The 14775-nt window shown below is 35.1% G+C and overlaps 2 protein-coding genes across 2 annotated transcripts; both read left to right on the forward strand.

Annotated features, from left to right (window-relative positions):
• The first annotated feature begins 2269 nt into the window (after positions 1-2269).
• On the forward strand, positions 2270-3118 carry LOC115952113. Its single transcript, XM_031069192.1, has one exon. It carries the CDS (start codon positions 2270-2272, stop codon positions 3116-3118), a length of 849 nt encoding a protein of 282 aa, XP_030925052.1.
• A 3546-nt stretch (positions 3119-6664) lies between these two features.
• On the forward strand, positions 6665-9996 carry LOC115953456 (probable serine/threonine-protein kinase PBL7). The gene is made up of 5 exons (XM_031071101.1): positions 6665-6994; positions 7750-7937; positions 8177-8366; positions 8478-8869; positions 9368-9996. The coding sequence occupies exons 1-5, from the start codon at positions 6874-6876 to the stop codon at positions 9668-9670; spliced, it is 1194 nt and encodes a 397-aa protein (XP_030926961.1). The 5' UTR covers positions 6665-6873; the 3' UTR covers positions 9671-9996.
• The last annotated feature ends 4779 nt before the right edge of the window (positions 9997-14775 follow it).

Consider the following 14775-nt stretch of genomic DNA (forward strand, 5'->3'; position numbering starts at 1 on the left):
GCTTTGCAAATGGAAGTGAATGCTCTGCTAGACAAAGAGAGTCAAATGTGGGAGCAACGTGCCAGAGCATTATTTCTGAAGTGCAATGATAGAAATACCAGCTACTTCCACAGCAAAGCTTCCCACAGGTATCGGAGAAATCGGATTTCCGGTCTTAAGAACAATGCCAACGTGTGGTGCTCGGAGATGAACCAGATCAAAGAGATAGCGGTTGAATACTACAACTCCCTATTCACCTCCTCCAACCCAACGGATATGAACGAAATTCTGGATACAGTTCGGCCCTCGGTCTCTGCAGACATGAATTATCAATTATCCAAACCATTTACAAGAGAAGAAGTGGATACAGCAATCAAGGAGATGGACCCCATTAAGGCTCCTGGTCCCGACGGTATGCCTCCGATTTTCTATCACTCTTTCTGGTCTTTACTTGGTGATGATGTCTATAATGCTGTTTTGGATTGTCTAAACAATTGTAAGATTCCTAGGGAAATAAACCACACTAACATTACCCTGATCCCAAAAGTCAAATCTCCAGAAAGCATTACTGAGTTCAGGGCGATAAGCCTGTGCAATGTGATTTATAAGTTAGTTTCAAAAGTCCTAGCTAATAGGCTCAAATCTGTCCTCCCTAGTATCATCTCTGAAAATCAAAGTGCCTTCCAGGCAGGGAGAGTCATTACTGATAATGTCCTCATGGCTTTTGAGACCTTGCACTATATGAAACATCACCAAACCGGAAAATCTGGGTTCATGGCGCTCAAATTGGATATGAGCAAAGCCTACGACCGGGTAGAATGGTCTTTCTTAGAAGCTCTGATGAAAAGGATGGGTTTTTGTGATTCTTGGGTGGCGTTAATTATGGAATGTATATCGACAGTTAGCTACTCCATTCTGATTAATGGGGAACCCACGAATACTATTAAACCATCAAGGGGAATTAGACAGGGCGACCCGTTGTCGCCATATTTATTTATTTTGTGTACAGAAGGCTTGCATGGCCTTCTAGCCAATGCTGCTGATGCTGGCCTTATCAGGGGTGTATCTATATGTAAAAAAGGTCCTAGATTGACGCATCTTTTCTTTGCAGACGATAGCGTTGTCTTCTGCAGGGCTTCCTTAGCCGAATGTCATACGTTACAAAGTTTGCTATCTTGTTATGAAAGAGCCTCGGGGCAGATGCTTAATAGGTGCAAAACCGGATTGTTCTTCAGTAAATCCATGCCAAATGAGATCCAAATTCAAATAAAAGACTCCCTGGGGGTTCAAGACATCAAGTTATGCGAAAAGTATCTCGGGCTCCCTGCTTTAGTTGGCAAGTCTAAGAAAGCCAGCTTGAATTTTATTAAGGAGCGGGTCTGGGCAAAGCTCCAAGGATGGAAAGAGCAGCTCCTCTCTCAAGCGGGCCGGGAAATCCTTCTAAAAGCCGTTGTCCAAGCCATTCCGGCTTATGCCATGAGCTGCTTCAAGCTCCCCATTTCTTTATGCAACGACATTGAATCTCTGATTAGGAAGTTCTGGTGGGGGCAGCGTGGTAATCAACGGAAAATCCACTGGACAAGTTGGCATTCCCTATGTAAGCCCAAGTGTATGGGTGGTTTGGGCTTCAAGGACCTCCAAATATTTAATGACTCTATGTTGGCTAAGCAAGTATGGCGTCTCTTGGGCAGCGAAGATACTCCTTTCCATAGATTCTTCAAAGCAAAATTCTTCCCGAATGGGAGCATACTTGATGCAAAGGCTGGGAATGGCTCTTTTGCTTGGAAAAGTATCCTAAAAGGGCGTGAAGTTATCATCAAAGGGATGCGCTGGAGGGTGGGCAGTGGCTTGGAGATCAGAATCTTCCAGGACAATTGGCTCCCGGATCCTTACCTTAGTAGAGTTTTTATCTCCCCCTGATTTTCTTAGCATAGATGCTAGAGTGTCTGTCTTGTTGGATGATGTTAGCAGGAGCTGGTTATAGGAGACAATTGATAATCTCTTCTTACCTCACGAAGCAAAACTGATCAAGTCTATTCCTATCAGCTTGGTTGAATGCGATGATAAAATTTTCTGGCCTTTGTCTACTGATGGTGAGTACTCGGTGAAGTCTGGTTATAGACTTCTATCAAGTTTGAGCGCTAGCGAAAACCCAAGCTCTTCGGATAATTCCCAATCCAAGAAAATATGGAAAGCAATCTGGAATTTGAAAGTGCCAAACAGAGTTAAAATCCTTCTGTGGAGGGCGGGGCTGGATGCTTTGCCTTCTCGGACAAATTTGGTTAAAAGAATGGTGAGCTGTGATCCGATCTGTCCAAGTTGTGGTCAAGAGGAAGAATCAACCTTTCATGCCCTTTGGTCCTGTCCGGCCTTAGTGGAGGTTTGGTCTCTTCACTTTGCTTGGCTAATCAGGCAAACGAGGAGGTGTTCTAAGTTTCTGGATATTGTTCAAGTGTGCTGCTCAAGAAGTGAGTCCTTTGATATGTTTGCAATCATAACCTCTCTTATTTGGACACGTCGGAACAGATTAAGAGTGGGTGAAACTCCCCTACCGCTGCAGAAGATCAATTCCGTGGCTTTTGATTCTCTCCAAGAATTCCAGGAGGCATCTCTGTCTCGGTGTGGCCCTTCTCTTCCCCCCTGTTCAGTCAAATGGTCTCCGCCTCCTGTAAGTTGGGTGAAAGTCAACTTTGATGGGGCGTTATTCAAGGAGTCCGACTCTGCTGGGTTGGGGGTGATTATAAGAAACGACCTTGGTCAAGTTATGGCTGCCTCGGCACAAACCATTCCGGTGCCTACTTCGGTAGAGACGGTGGAAGTGCTGGCAGCCCGCAATGCCATATGTCTTGCTAGGGAGCTTCAGTTCAACAAGATAATTATCGAAGGTGATTCGGAAGTGGTGATTAAAACTCTTAACAGGTCTTGCGCCTCTTCCACCAGCTTTGGGCATATAATCCGTGACATCAAGTGTGCTGCTGCTGCTGCTTTCAGTGAGATCAATTTCTGCCACACTCGCAGACAAGGCAACAAAGTAGCTCACGCGATAGTTAGAAGTGCATGTAATTTTTCTCCTTTTATTGTCTGGATGGAGGATGTTCCTCCAGACATCCTCTCTGTGTACACTTCTGAATTAGTGTAATGAAACCTCCTCCCCCCATCTTTCGGGGCGGATTCTCAAAAAAAAAAAGAATGGTTCAGTGATTTTCACGCAAAGATGCACCATTAGTAACCATGTCTTTTGGGGTGGAAAAAAAATAATAAAGAAAAGTGAGATTATTGCAAACTGGAATGAATGAGTCTATGAATTTGATTAAAGCTGCGTGGTCTTTACGCCCATGTATATACTGTATCATTACATGTGATCACGTATAAATAAAGTTAGATAGTCTCACTGTTTCAGAACAAAAATAAAATCTTCAAACTTAAATTTGGGTCCGGGTTTTATATGAAGGAAATATATTTATAAAAAACCTGAAAAAAGTAATAGCACCGCCCACACGGTTTGACAAATGTGTTGTTTATAATGATTGCCATTCTGCCAAAATTTGAAAATGGGGAACATGAACCCCATTTGTCATGAATCATGATATCAGGGATATAGAAATTTTTGAATGAAACAGGTGGAGAAACCATCTTGGCGGGTCCAATTAGAGCTAGCCGTTTTGTCACCAAACTGTTTAATGGAAACTATAATCTAATTAATGGAAACTTTATTCTAATTGATTGCAAAACACCACTATACTGTACTATAGTCTGAGTCTCTTATATCTATATAATTTTGCTTCTTCTTCTTCTATCTGCCTCTTGATTGTGTCATGATTATTAGTACAATAATGTGTTCTATCCCCATACGCATAAGTCATAACTACTTCGTATAGATTCCTCTATTATGATATTAACACCACTTAGCTGTAAGAGATTTTGTCACAGATTTGAGATTACAACTAATCTCATTATTTTAAATGCTCATTTCATAGAAAAGCGCATGATTTTTTTTAATTATAATTTGATAGTTAAAAAAGATGGATTTTTAAACCTTATATGCCTTAATTGAAAACTCCCAAAAGTTTCAAATAAACTAAAAAGCTTTTGACAAAAAATGCATAATCATTACAATTTACAAAGACCATTTTTTTTTTTTTTTTTCAGTTAATGTGAAAGAGAGTCATCCACCTTATATGAGTAAGACTAAAGATACAAACTATTTTACAAAAAAATTTACAACTTGCTGATGTGGTGAGTGATTATTGGTAAATGAAAAAGTGATGTTAATGGTTGGCTTAAATGAAAACCAGTAAGAAGTTGGTCACAACATCAGTTTGTAAAACTGTTATAAAATAATTTGTGTGTGTAGTATTTATTACTCTCCACCTTTTTTTATTTTTTGATACATTACTCTCCACCTAACATGTCGTATCTCTTATTAAAAGGTAAATGAGATAAGTTACATTCTACCAGGGGCGACTCTAAGAATTTTTTTCAGGGTGGTCATAAAGAAATTTAAATTAAACAAAATCTAATAAAAAGATAAATTCATATATTAACAATAACAAAAAATAAAAGCAAAAAAAAAAAAAAAAACCCCCAAATACATGAAATCTTACAATTTTCTTCTACGAATTTTTTATTTATTTTGAAATCGTTGCATGATAATTTTATTATCAATACTGCAAGTTACATATTTTTCAAAATTTTAGCTAAATAAAATTTTTCTTGGATTTTTCTTTTTGTTTGTATGGACTCAATATATTATTAAGAGGAACAAAGTTTGAAGACAAAATTTGACTACAAACTTAGTTGTCGCTTAAGACTACAATTTTCACTAAACAAATTAACATGACTACATATTTTGAAAATCTAACCATTGAATTGTAAGTTCTTTATGTTCTTAAAACGCAAGTCAAATTTCATGTCAATCGGATGTTATTTACTATTTGATCCATAAACTTATTTTTTGCGTTTAATTTTAGACCACAAAAATTTGAAATTTAAATATTTGATTGATGACATAAGCTATTGATCTTTGATCTTCTTGAAGTTTTGCAAGTATGGAGGATATAAGAAAAAAAATGTAATTTAATTGTGGATTTGTCAAAATTCGTATCCATTAAAAAAAATATCGAGTGGAGTTGTAGTCTTAGTCTACAACCAAATTAATTTGTTACTAAATTTTATCCAAAGTTTAATTATATTGAGTTTAAAAAAAAATTAGGGTGGTCACATTTTTTTAAGGGTAAAAAAAATCATAAATTTTTAAATTTCATATATAATAATGTTTTTTTTTTTCCAGGTTAGGGTGGTCATGTGGCCACCCTGGCTCTAACGTGGAGTCGCCAGTGCATTCTATACACTCTAAATTTGAGACCAAATAAGTAAAAATAAGGTACATTATATTTTTTAAAGGAGATTTTAAATTAAACTCTATATTTTTATAAAATGTTTTAATTCAAACCAAAAATTTAGTATGTTTGAAATAACCATTAATGCAAAATATTTAAATAAAATGCCATTTTATGACATAAATTGAAGTAATGCTCATATATAATAGAGGTGTAAATCCCATAAAGAAAAAAAGAAAAAAAACATGCGTGTACCATAGTGTGAATGGAGCATAAAATAGAATCCTCAAATGAGAAATTTTATTTTTAGTGATTCCAATGTTTTCTCGTTACAATCAATTAATTAGTGGTTGTGGTTTTCAGTTAGTTTAACTATTAAAATCTCTAATAGTTGAATAAGAAATCTAAAGTTCAATTTCCGTCTAAACCAAGAACTGAATGATGTCTTGAACTGATGATAAAGAGCTATCATCAATAGTAGACGCTATAAGTTGAAACTCTCTTAAAAAAAATGATTTGTGACTTGAAATTTTGAATTATGGTATTCTTAAAAGTTCAAATTAAATTTAAATTTTTCTTAAGAATTTGAAATTTATTGTCTGTTTGGATTGAGAGGAGAGGAAGGAGAGTAGAGTAGTGTTAGCTAAAAACTTAAAGATATGCTAATTTTGACCAAATTTCACTTTACTTTACTCTACTCTCCCCCCTCTTCCTCAATCCAAACGAAACATTAGTTTGAAATTATTCCTAAGCTATGCAATTTAAAGCAAGTCATGTGATCATATCTCTGTCCCAGGTTTACCCAAAAAAAAAAAAATCTCTGTCCCAAGATCCTCTCATTTGGCCAAATCAACGCGGTAACGAAGATTTCAATTCCATGAATAGACTCTATGAGTAGAAGAAGAAAAAAGAACAATCTCCATCACCGCTGGTGGAACCCACTCTTTTACAGTGACAAGCCATCACATATGGTCTTCATTATTTCTACTACTGGTTAATAAAAAGTTTAATTTAAAAAAAAAATTAATAATAATCATATTGGTCAAACAATCAAGCATTGAAAAATCAAAAAGAGATTTTTCATTTGTGTGAAACTGTGAACCCATATTTTTAGCCTCAAAAACGACAACGTCGCACGTCTTATGTAGTATATCCTCGACAAGCTCAGAGCTTCAAAAATTCAAAAGTGGTCCAGTCACTCTTTCCACCAATCTCAGCCAATCTATCTTTGTTTTCTAGTGTGGAATCAAAATTAAAAAAACAAAATAACAAAATAACAAAGCAAAGAAAAAGTAAACGTTACAATTTGCAAAACTTATTTCTTTTTAATTTTAAAAAACTAATATTTAAAGATATACAGACAGACCCAGAAGAGAGAGAGAGAGAGAGAGAGGTGGCTTTTATAATTCTAAGTTCTAACCTTGTTCTCTGTATCTGAACACTGGTCTTTCTCTGTTGATTGATTCTTGTTAATCTCTCTCTCTTTGATAACACTCTATATAGGCTAATAAATATATATATATATATATACATATTTTCTTGAAAAGTAAAAAACATGGGTTGGATTCCATGCTCTGGAGGATTACAGAGTAGTAGCAAAGAGAAGACAAAGACTAAGAAGAAAATAGTGCTGCAGGAGAAGAAGTCATTTGATGGATCTATCAAACCCACTTCAGGTATTTTAAGATATATGTGTCATGTGTGTTTATGTGTGTACTATTAAGCAGAAAATCAATGATGCGTTTGTTAATAGTGCTTTCAATCAGTATAGTCTTATATTGGTTTGCTTTTTTTTTTTTTAGTTTGATAAAGTTTCTTGCTTTCTTTTCTGGGTTTGCGGAGATTTGATCAGGGATTAAATAATTCGATTGTATTTTGCCATTGCCCATTTGGAGTTTTGAAGTTTTCTCCAGGATTTGAAAAGGACCAAGAGAAAAATAATAAATAAAAAAATTGGGGATTGGATTGCTTGGTTTTCTATTCATTATAATTTTTAATTATCAGCAAAGAAAGTTTCTGTGCATATTTTGAGTTGATTTCGATTATAAGATTTGTTTTTGTTTTATTTTTATTTCTATTTTATAATTGCTTTGGTCATTGCCTGTTAAGAATACAAAAGTGATACAAACGGATGTGTGGTAAATCACAAAAAAAATGTAATTTATTTGATTATTATGTTGTTGAAATAGTATCAATCACATTTATGGCCACAATCAGTTTGTGTCTCTTTCAGTATTATTGACAGTAGCCTTTTCCTATGATAAATAGGCATTTAGGAGGCATTTTAAAGTAAAAGGTTCCATAGTTGATAAACTTCATGCAATCATTCCGATCATTGTCTTCTGATTTCCTGAGAATCAAATCCAAATTTTTTTTTTTTTTTTTTTTCTCTCATTGTTTCCTGTTTTTCTTTCTATGTTTGTGTTTTCAGAGAAATTAAGGACAGCTTCCTCGAGTGTCAAGGAGGGCTCTAAAAGTGGCGGGTCGGATAATATTTCGGCACAAACATTTACATTCCGTGAGTTGGCAGCTGCAACTAAAAATTTTAGAGCAGAATGTTTTTTGGGTGAGGGTGGTTTTGGTAAAGTATATAAAGGGTGTTTGGAAAGTACCGATCAGGTTAGTTGAGTTCATTAGACATTAAATGTTCATAACAGAAGAAGATAAAGTAATTAGTCCATCATACTCTTAACCGTTTATAGGTGGCTTATTGATTGCTTAACAAAAACGAGGAAAAGAAATCACGTTTATGCTTTTTGATTTTTAAGATTTTCAGAGTCGAATTCTTTATATAGCCTACAAGATATGGGATGATTATGAATTATGAAACTTGCTTCTTATTATTGTGTTTGGTATAGGCTGTAGCTATCAAGCAGCTTGATCGTAATGGGTTACAAGGGAACAGGGAATTCCTTGTTGAAGTCTTGATGTTAAGTCTGCTCCACCACCCTAATCTTGTTAATTTAATTGGCTATTGTGCTGATGGAGATCAAAGGCTTCTGGTTTATGAATATATGCCTCTAGGATCTTTGGAAGACCACTTACTTGGTATATATCTTGTGTTGCAGCTGTGCTTTTATTTCTCATCTTTTCCCCTTCTTTATCTATTTCCTTTTTAAATCTCTCACTTGGTCTCGGTGTCATATGCTTATTTTGCAGAGCTTTCAACTGGTAAGAAACAACTTGATTGGAATACAAGAATGAAAATTGCTGCTGGGGCTGCAAAGGGATTGGAGTATTTACATAACAAAGCTAGTCCTCCAGTTATATATAGAGATCTGAAATGTGCTAACATTTTGCTTGGTGAAGGTTATCATCCCAAGCTATCTGATTTTGGCTTGGCCAAACTCGGGCCTGTTGGGGATAACACACATGTATCCACAAGGGTCATGGGCACCTATGGATATTGTGCTCCAGAGTATGCAATGACAGGTCAACTGACTCTGAAATCAGATATTTATAGCTTTGGGGTTGTTCTTTTGGAGATCATTACAGGCAGGAAAGCAATTGACAATTCAAAAGCTGCAGGAGAGCAGAATCTGGTTCAATGGGTAAGAGACTGCCACCTTAATTTCATATTTCATGTACTGATGTTGATAGGGGTTTCAGGCCTTTCTTGTCCTTTTTAAAGTATTTGTGAGCTAACAACTGGATCTGTTTCATAATGAGATCTCACTATGTTAAGTTAGTAATATACTCCTACTTGACTAGCACTCTGGAATTGATCATGCCTCAATGGCGTAGATTCTATCACATTACAATGAGTACAAGAGGATTGCCTATTTTTAAGTGTTCCAAATATAGTCACATAAACCTTATGTGCTACAAGCCGAAAAATTTATGAGCCTGGCTATATCAACAGATGAGTTACTGGCATATGCATAATTATTCGCCTCCTTGCAATGCCAAAATATATAAAGTTGAAATTATGCAACCTGAGGTTCTTCTCAACAAGTTAATAGCAACACTGACATGGTAAACAGTTTTTATCTGATTGTGAAAATTCTGATGTCAATAATTAATGAAATTTTACCTTGGTTTAATGACAGGCAAGACCCTTGTTTAAAGATCGTGAGAAATTCTCAAAAATGGCTGATCCCTTGCTCCAAGGTCAGTATCCTTCGAGGGGCTTGTACCAAGCTCTTGCCATTGCTGCAATGTGTGTTCAGGACCAGCCTAATATGCGGCCAGTCATAGCTGATGTTGTTACAGCTTTGACATACCTTGCTTCACAAAAATATGAGCCTGATACAGTCCAAGGCTCTCGCCATTCCCTCTTTTCTCCTCCTAGAACAAAGAGGGACAGTGATAAGAAGCAGAATGGTGGTGGTGGATCTCAGAGATCAAAATAAAATGTTCACTTAAAGAGTGCTCTGTGGTCGAAATGTTCACTTAAAGAGTGCTCTGTGGTAGAAGTGAATCTGAAATGGTTCTTTGATACTTATTGGGCTGCTGTCATTCATGCCAACCATGGCTACTGCTTCAGAACTATAGTGGTTTTATACAGATGACATTTTTTTATTTTACATTGTGGTCAGTGATAAAAGGCTCAGACCTTAGTGTTGGTTGTTCATACATTTCACTCGTGCCTTGTTATCAAATTTTGCAGTGTATAGATAACAGGTGCATTTCCATACTCGATTATACATTTGTTAAAAGATTTTTGTACGTTTCTTTACTTGATGCGTATGCGAACCTAGGTTGCTTTACGCATAAAAGCTTGGCAGTAGGCTACTCGTTTTTATATATATCCACATGCTTTTACTTAATCCTGCTATTGTTGTGCATTCTACAAATACAAATGAAAGCTCTGTGAATTGTGAAATAAAACGGTTCAACCATCACGCATCACACATCAATTGTGCCATATCTGTTCTCATATCCAACTTAATCTGATTCACAAGTTGTAATTGAAGAGAAACTGCAAGTTTCATCCCAAATAAAGAGTGAAGGGAAGTTAATGAACGCATATCAAGACTCGGATTCTTGAATGAAAATAATTTCCTTGAATTTATTATTATTATTATTATTATTTTAAAAAAGTGTAGCTCAATAGTTGTTAGAGCGACCTATGTACTTATGTCTGGAAATTCTTGGGTTGGTGGCAGAGTGATGGTCTTGGACTCATATATATGAATAAACAGCTGTAAATTTATACTACTGTTTTCTAAGTTCTTTCTCCATTGTTCCTAGACTTACGAGAATCTGTTCCTTTTGTTCTGGGAGAAATCAGACCAAGCTGTGGCCCCTTCCTTCAGCAATAGCTGTTATTGTCATCGTTTGCATGCATGTTTGAAAAACAATAGCAATTTACATTTGTAATACCTAAGCTTTTTGTAAAGGGGAAAAATGGACAAAATTTTCTAAAGTTGCTTCCATCGTGAGAGTCCAAATAAACATCCATGTTTACTTTTATTAACATAACCCAGTTTATAGTTATGTAACTTATTTAAATAATTTAATAAGTCATATGATTAAAATACACGTGAATGTTACTTTGATTTGCCAATACAATGGGATGAAGTAGATTCTGACTCGGTTAAGTAGAAAGTTTTGTCCTTTAAGCCACTTTATCTCTTTCTATTTTACTATCAAAGAAGCCACTTTATCAATTATACAATACTCTCAGCATCCCAACTTTTATTCTCCTATTCTACTCATTAAAATAATATTTCTACATAATAAAATAATATATCCCACAATCACCCTCATTTACAATACAACACAAGCCCACCACCGTTGCACTACACACACCTGACACCACCACCACTAACAACTCATAAATCTACTGTCAACACCAAAAAAAAAAAAAAAAAAAAAAACACAGTAACCCATGGTCAAACCCATTAAAAAAAAATCACTATCGGAGCCATCAGAGCTTCGATTCAAACCTTTGTCAAACCCACCATCAATTGATCCACGTTGATCCACCATCAAACCCACTATCGGAGCTCCAATCCACACCAATCCAAACCCACCTTCAACTGATCCCACCACCACCATGCCTAGATCAAACCATGAACCTAACCCAGCTCCGGTGCAAGCCTTGAACGAGAAAGAGTGAGGACTGAAAGGAAAAGGGACTTTGCAGGAAAAAAAAGAAAAAAAAAAAAAAGCACCACCACCGTGACCTTGCCACGCCAAGATCCACCATAAACAGGCCACCACTGCACATCGAGAGAAACAGGGAGTGGGAGATGAAGAGACAGAGTCGGAGTGAGGGAGAGAGGACTGATGGAATAAAGAACTAATATTTCGTTTTAGAATTGAGTTACAGTGCAAATCTAAGGCTCCGTTTAGGTTTTCATAAGGGAATGAAATGAAATGATCATAAGGGAATGGAAAGGAATGGAATAGAATAGAATGTATTTAAGTAAGGGAAATAAATAGAAAATAATAGAATGGAATAGAATTAAGTAACCTTGATTGGATGTTTTAAAATAAAGGAATGGAAATGAATGGAATGTAAGTAATCTTGTTTGGGAGCAACATGGAGGGAATGAAATGGAATCATTTTATGAAAATATTACTATTAGACCCTTATTTTAAAATAAAGAGTTGAATATATAGGGGTATTTTGGGAGTTTTAGTAAAAAAATTATTAAATCTAATTTCATTCCCTCCTATTCTTCCCAATGTTGGGGGGAATGAAAAATTGAGGTTTTAAGGGAATAGAGAGGAATGAGTGTTCCTTCTATTCATTCCATTATCTCCAACTTAAACTCCTAAATAAGGGAATAAGCTTTCTATTCCCTCCATTAAAACTCCCAAACAAGGGAATGGAAGAATATTTTAAAATGATTCTTTTCATTCCTTTCTATTCCATTCCATTCCCTTCTCCCAAACGAGGCCTAAAGGTAGAATTGCATTATAGCACTATTGGAAAACTTTTCGCAATAGTTGAGTTTTAGAATTCCGGATGAAGCTTGGTTTTTGCGTGAAAATTGTAAAGTTATCCTACATATGCCATTTAGAAGTCCCAGTGCGAATGCTCTAAGCGTTTCCCAAATGCTAAAAGTGGAAGGACTTTATTGTTCACGGGCAACATACAACTAATCTTTATATTAAGTACATTGCCTATTCTTTGTTATGAGAAGAATTAGGATTCAAATTTTTCTTTCCATTGTTTTAACTCTAGAATTAAAAAAAAAAAAAAACTTAGATAGATTCTAATCCAAAACTCAAAATCTAGATCGGTACTTACTATTATTAAGGGAATAGAAGTCTTTGGTGTCCTTTTTCTGTACTTCTAAAAATAATCCTATTATTTAATAAAAATATTATTAATCTTTAAAAAAAAATTAACAATATCCACAACCCATTAAATTTTACTTTTGCTATCTCCTTTTATTAAAACAAAAAAAAGGTTAATTGCACAAATCTAACCCTAAACTATGAAAACACTTTCAGTCAATATTGTCAATTCCATTCCAGTGGCCATTTCAATTTACCCAATAAAACAGAAGGATTAAACTTAGCTAATTGAATTCAAACACTTAAAAAGACTAATAAAATATAAGAAGAAAGTTTTTTTTTTTTTTTTCCCCCCTAAAAACAACTAAATATTTTAATTTAATCAAAAAATCTAATTGTACGGACACAATTTATCTCCCAAGCCCAAATGATGGATGAACTTAGGCCCAAAGAGCCTAATACAATGAATTTGTAGAAAGTGGGTTGAAAAACTGGGTTTTAATGAGTTAGGCAACAAGTAAAATGGATCTAAATGACAAAAAAATGAAGATAGACTGGTTTAATCTAAAGAAAATCGTCCTCGGCATTGTCCGAGGAGATCAATTCTTATATATTTCTTCTCAAGTTTGATTACAAGTTCAATTCTTGATAGCTACAGTGTTTCTCTCTTAATTTCTCAATCTCCTCTCTTTAGGGTATTCTTTTTGTTTTATACTATCTTCCTCATTTCCTCGTTACCCTCCACGTGTAGGGCAAATTGCTGGTATTGTTTCTTATCCCATTAGCACTTTCCTGAAATTTCTGGTAGTAGCTGTAAGGCTAAAAATTACTGTTCAGGTATCATCTCCACATTAATGCGGCTAGTTGGTTAGGTGCAGAGCATTCAATGCGGTGGTAACATCTTTCTCTTTAGATATTTTAAGACTTCTTGGTGTCCTTTTTTTGTACTTCTAAAAATAATCCTATTATTTAATAAAAATATTATTAATCTTTTAAAAAAAATTAACAATATCCACAACCCATTAAATTTTACTCTCGCTATCTCCTTTCATTAAAAAAAAAAAAAAAAAAATTAATTGCACAAATCTAACCCTAAACTATGAAAACACTTTCAGTCAATATTGTCAATTCCATTCCAGTGGCCATTTCAATTTACCCAATAAAACAGAAGGATTAAACTTAGCTAATTGAATTCAAACACTTAAAAAGACTAATAAAATATAAGAATCAAGTTTTTTTTTTTTTTTTTTTTCCTAAAAACAACTAAATATTTTAATTTAATCAAAAAATCTAATTGTACGGACACAATTTATCTCCCAAGCCCAAATGATGGATGAACTTATGCCCAAAAAGCCCAATATAATGAATTTGTAGAAAGTGGGTTGAAAAACTGGGTTTTAATGAGTCAGACAACAAGTAAAATGGATGTAAATGACAAGAAAATGAAGATAGACCGGTTTAATCTAAGGAAAATCGTCCTCGGCATTGTCTGAGGAGATCAATTCTTATATATTTCTTCTCAAGTTTGATTACAAGTTCAATTCTTGATAGCTACAGTATTTCTCTCTTAATTTCTCAATCTCCTCTCTTTAGGGTATTCTTTTTGTTTTATACTATCTTCCTCCTTTCCTTTTTACCCTCCATGTGTAAGGCAGATTGCTGGTATTGATCCTTATCTTATTAGCATCTTCCTGAAGTCTTTGGTAGTAGCTGTAAGGCTGAAAATTACTGTTTAGGTATCATCTCTAGATTAATGCGGCTAGTTGGTTAGGTGCAGAGTATTCAATGCGGTGGTAGCATCTTTCTCTTTAGATATTTTAGGATTTCCCTCTATTCTGTGCTTTTGTGATACTTATCCATATCAATAGAATCTCTTGAAACGATGCCCTGGATGGTAGACCACCACTTTGGACCTCGGTTCTGATTAGCTGAGGAGGTATTCATCCTCGAACCGCTCTCATGGACCCCTATGATAAAAAATAATCTATTCACTTACTAACACAGACTTCTCTGATAATGTCCATCCCTCTTCAGACTACTTCAAGTCTTCGGATTGGGCCCTAGGCCCTATATATTCTACTGGGCCTAACATCTCTACAAACTATGAAAACACTTTCGGTCAATATTGTCAATTCCTTTCTAGTGGCCATTTCAATTTACCCAATAAAACAGAAGGGTTAAACTTAGCTAATTGAATTCATAAACTTAAAAAGACTAATAAAATATAAGAATAAAGTGAATTTTGTTTTGAAAGGGTTTTGAA

Source organism: Quercus lobata, chromosome 7 (genome assembly GCF_001633185.2).
Source record: "Quercus lobata isolate SW786 chromosome 7, ValleyOak3.0 Primary Assembly, whole genome shotgun sequence".
Classification (NCBI taxonomy): domain Eukaryota; kingdom Viridiplantae; phylum Streptophyta; class Magnoliopsida; order Fagales; family Fagaceae; genus Quercus; species Quercus lobata.

Excerpts from the sequence above, each read along its gene's own strand:
- LOC115952113 (XM_031069192.1), top strand. The coding sequence starts at position 2,270 with ATGGTGAGCTGTGATCCGATCTGTCCAAGTTGTGGTCAAGAGGAAGAA.
- LOC115953456 (XM_031071101.1), top strand. The coding sequence starts at position 6,874 with ATGGGTTGGATTCCATGCTCTGGAGGATTACAGAGTAGTAGCAAAGAG. Across the intron at positions 6,995-7,749 it reads ATCTATCAAACCCACTTCAG|AGAAATTAAGGACAGCTTCC; the intron begins GTATTTTAAGAT and ends TTGTGTTTTCAG. Across the intron at positions 8,367-8,477 it reads TTTGGAAGACCACTTACTTG|AGCTTTCAACTGGTAAGAAA; the intron begins GTATATATCTTG and ends CTTATTTTGCAG.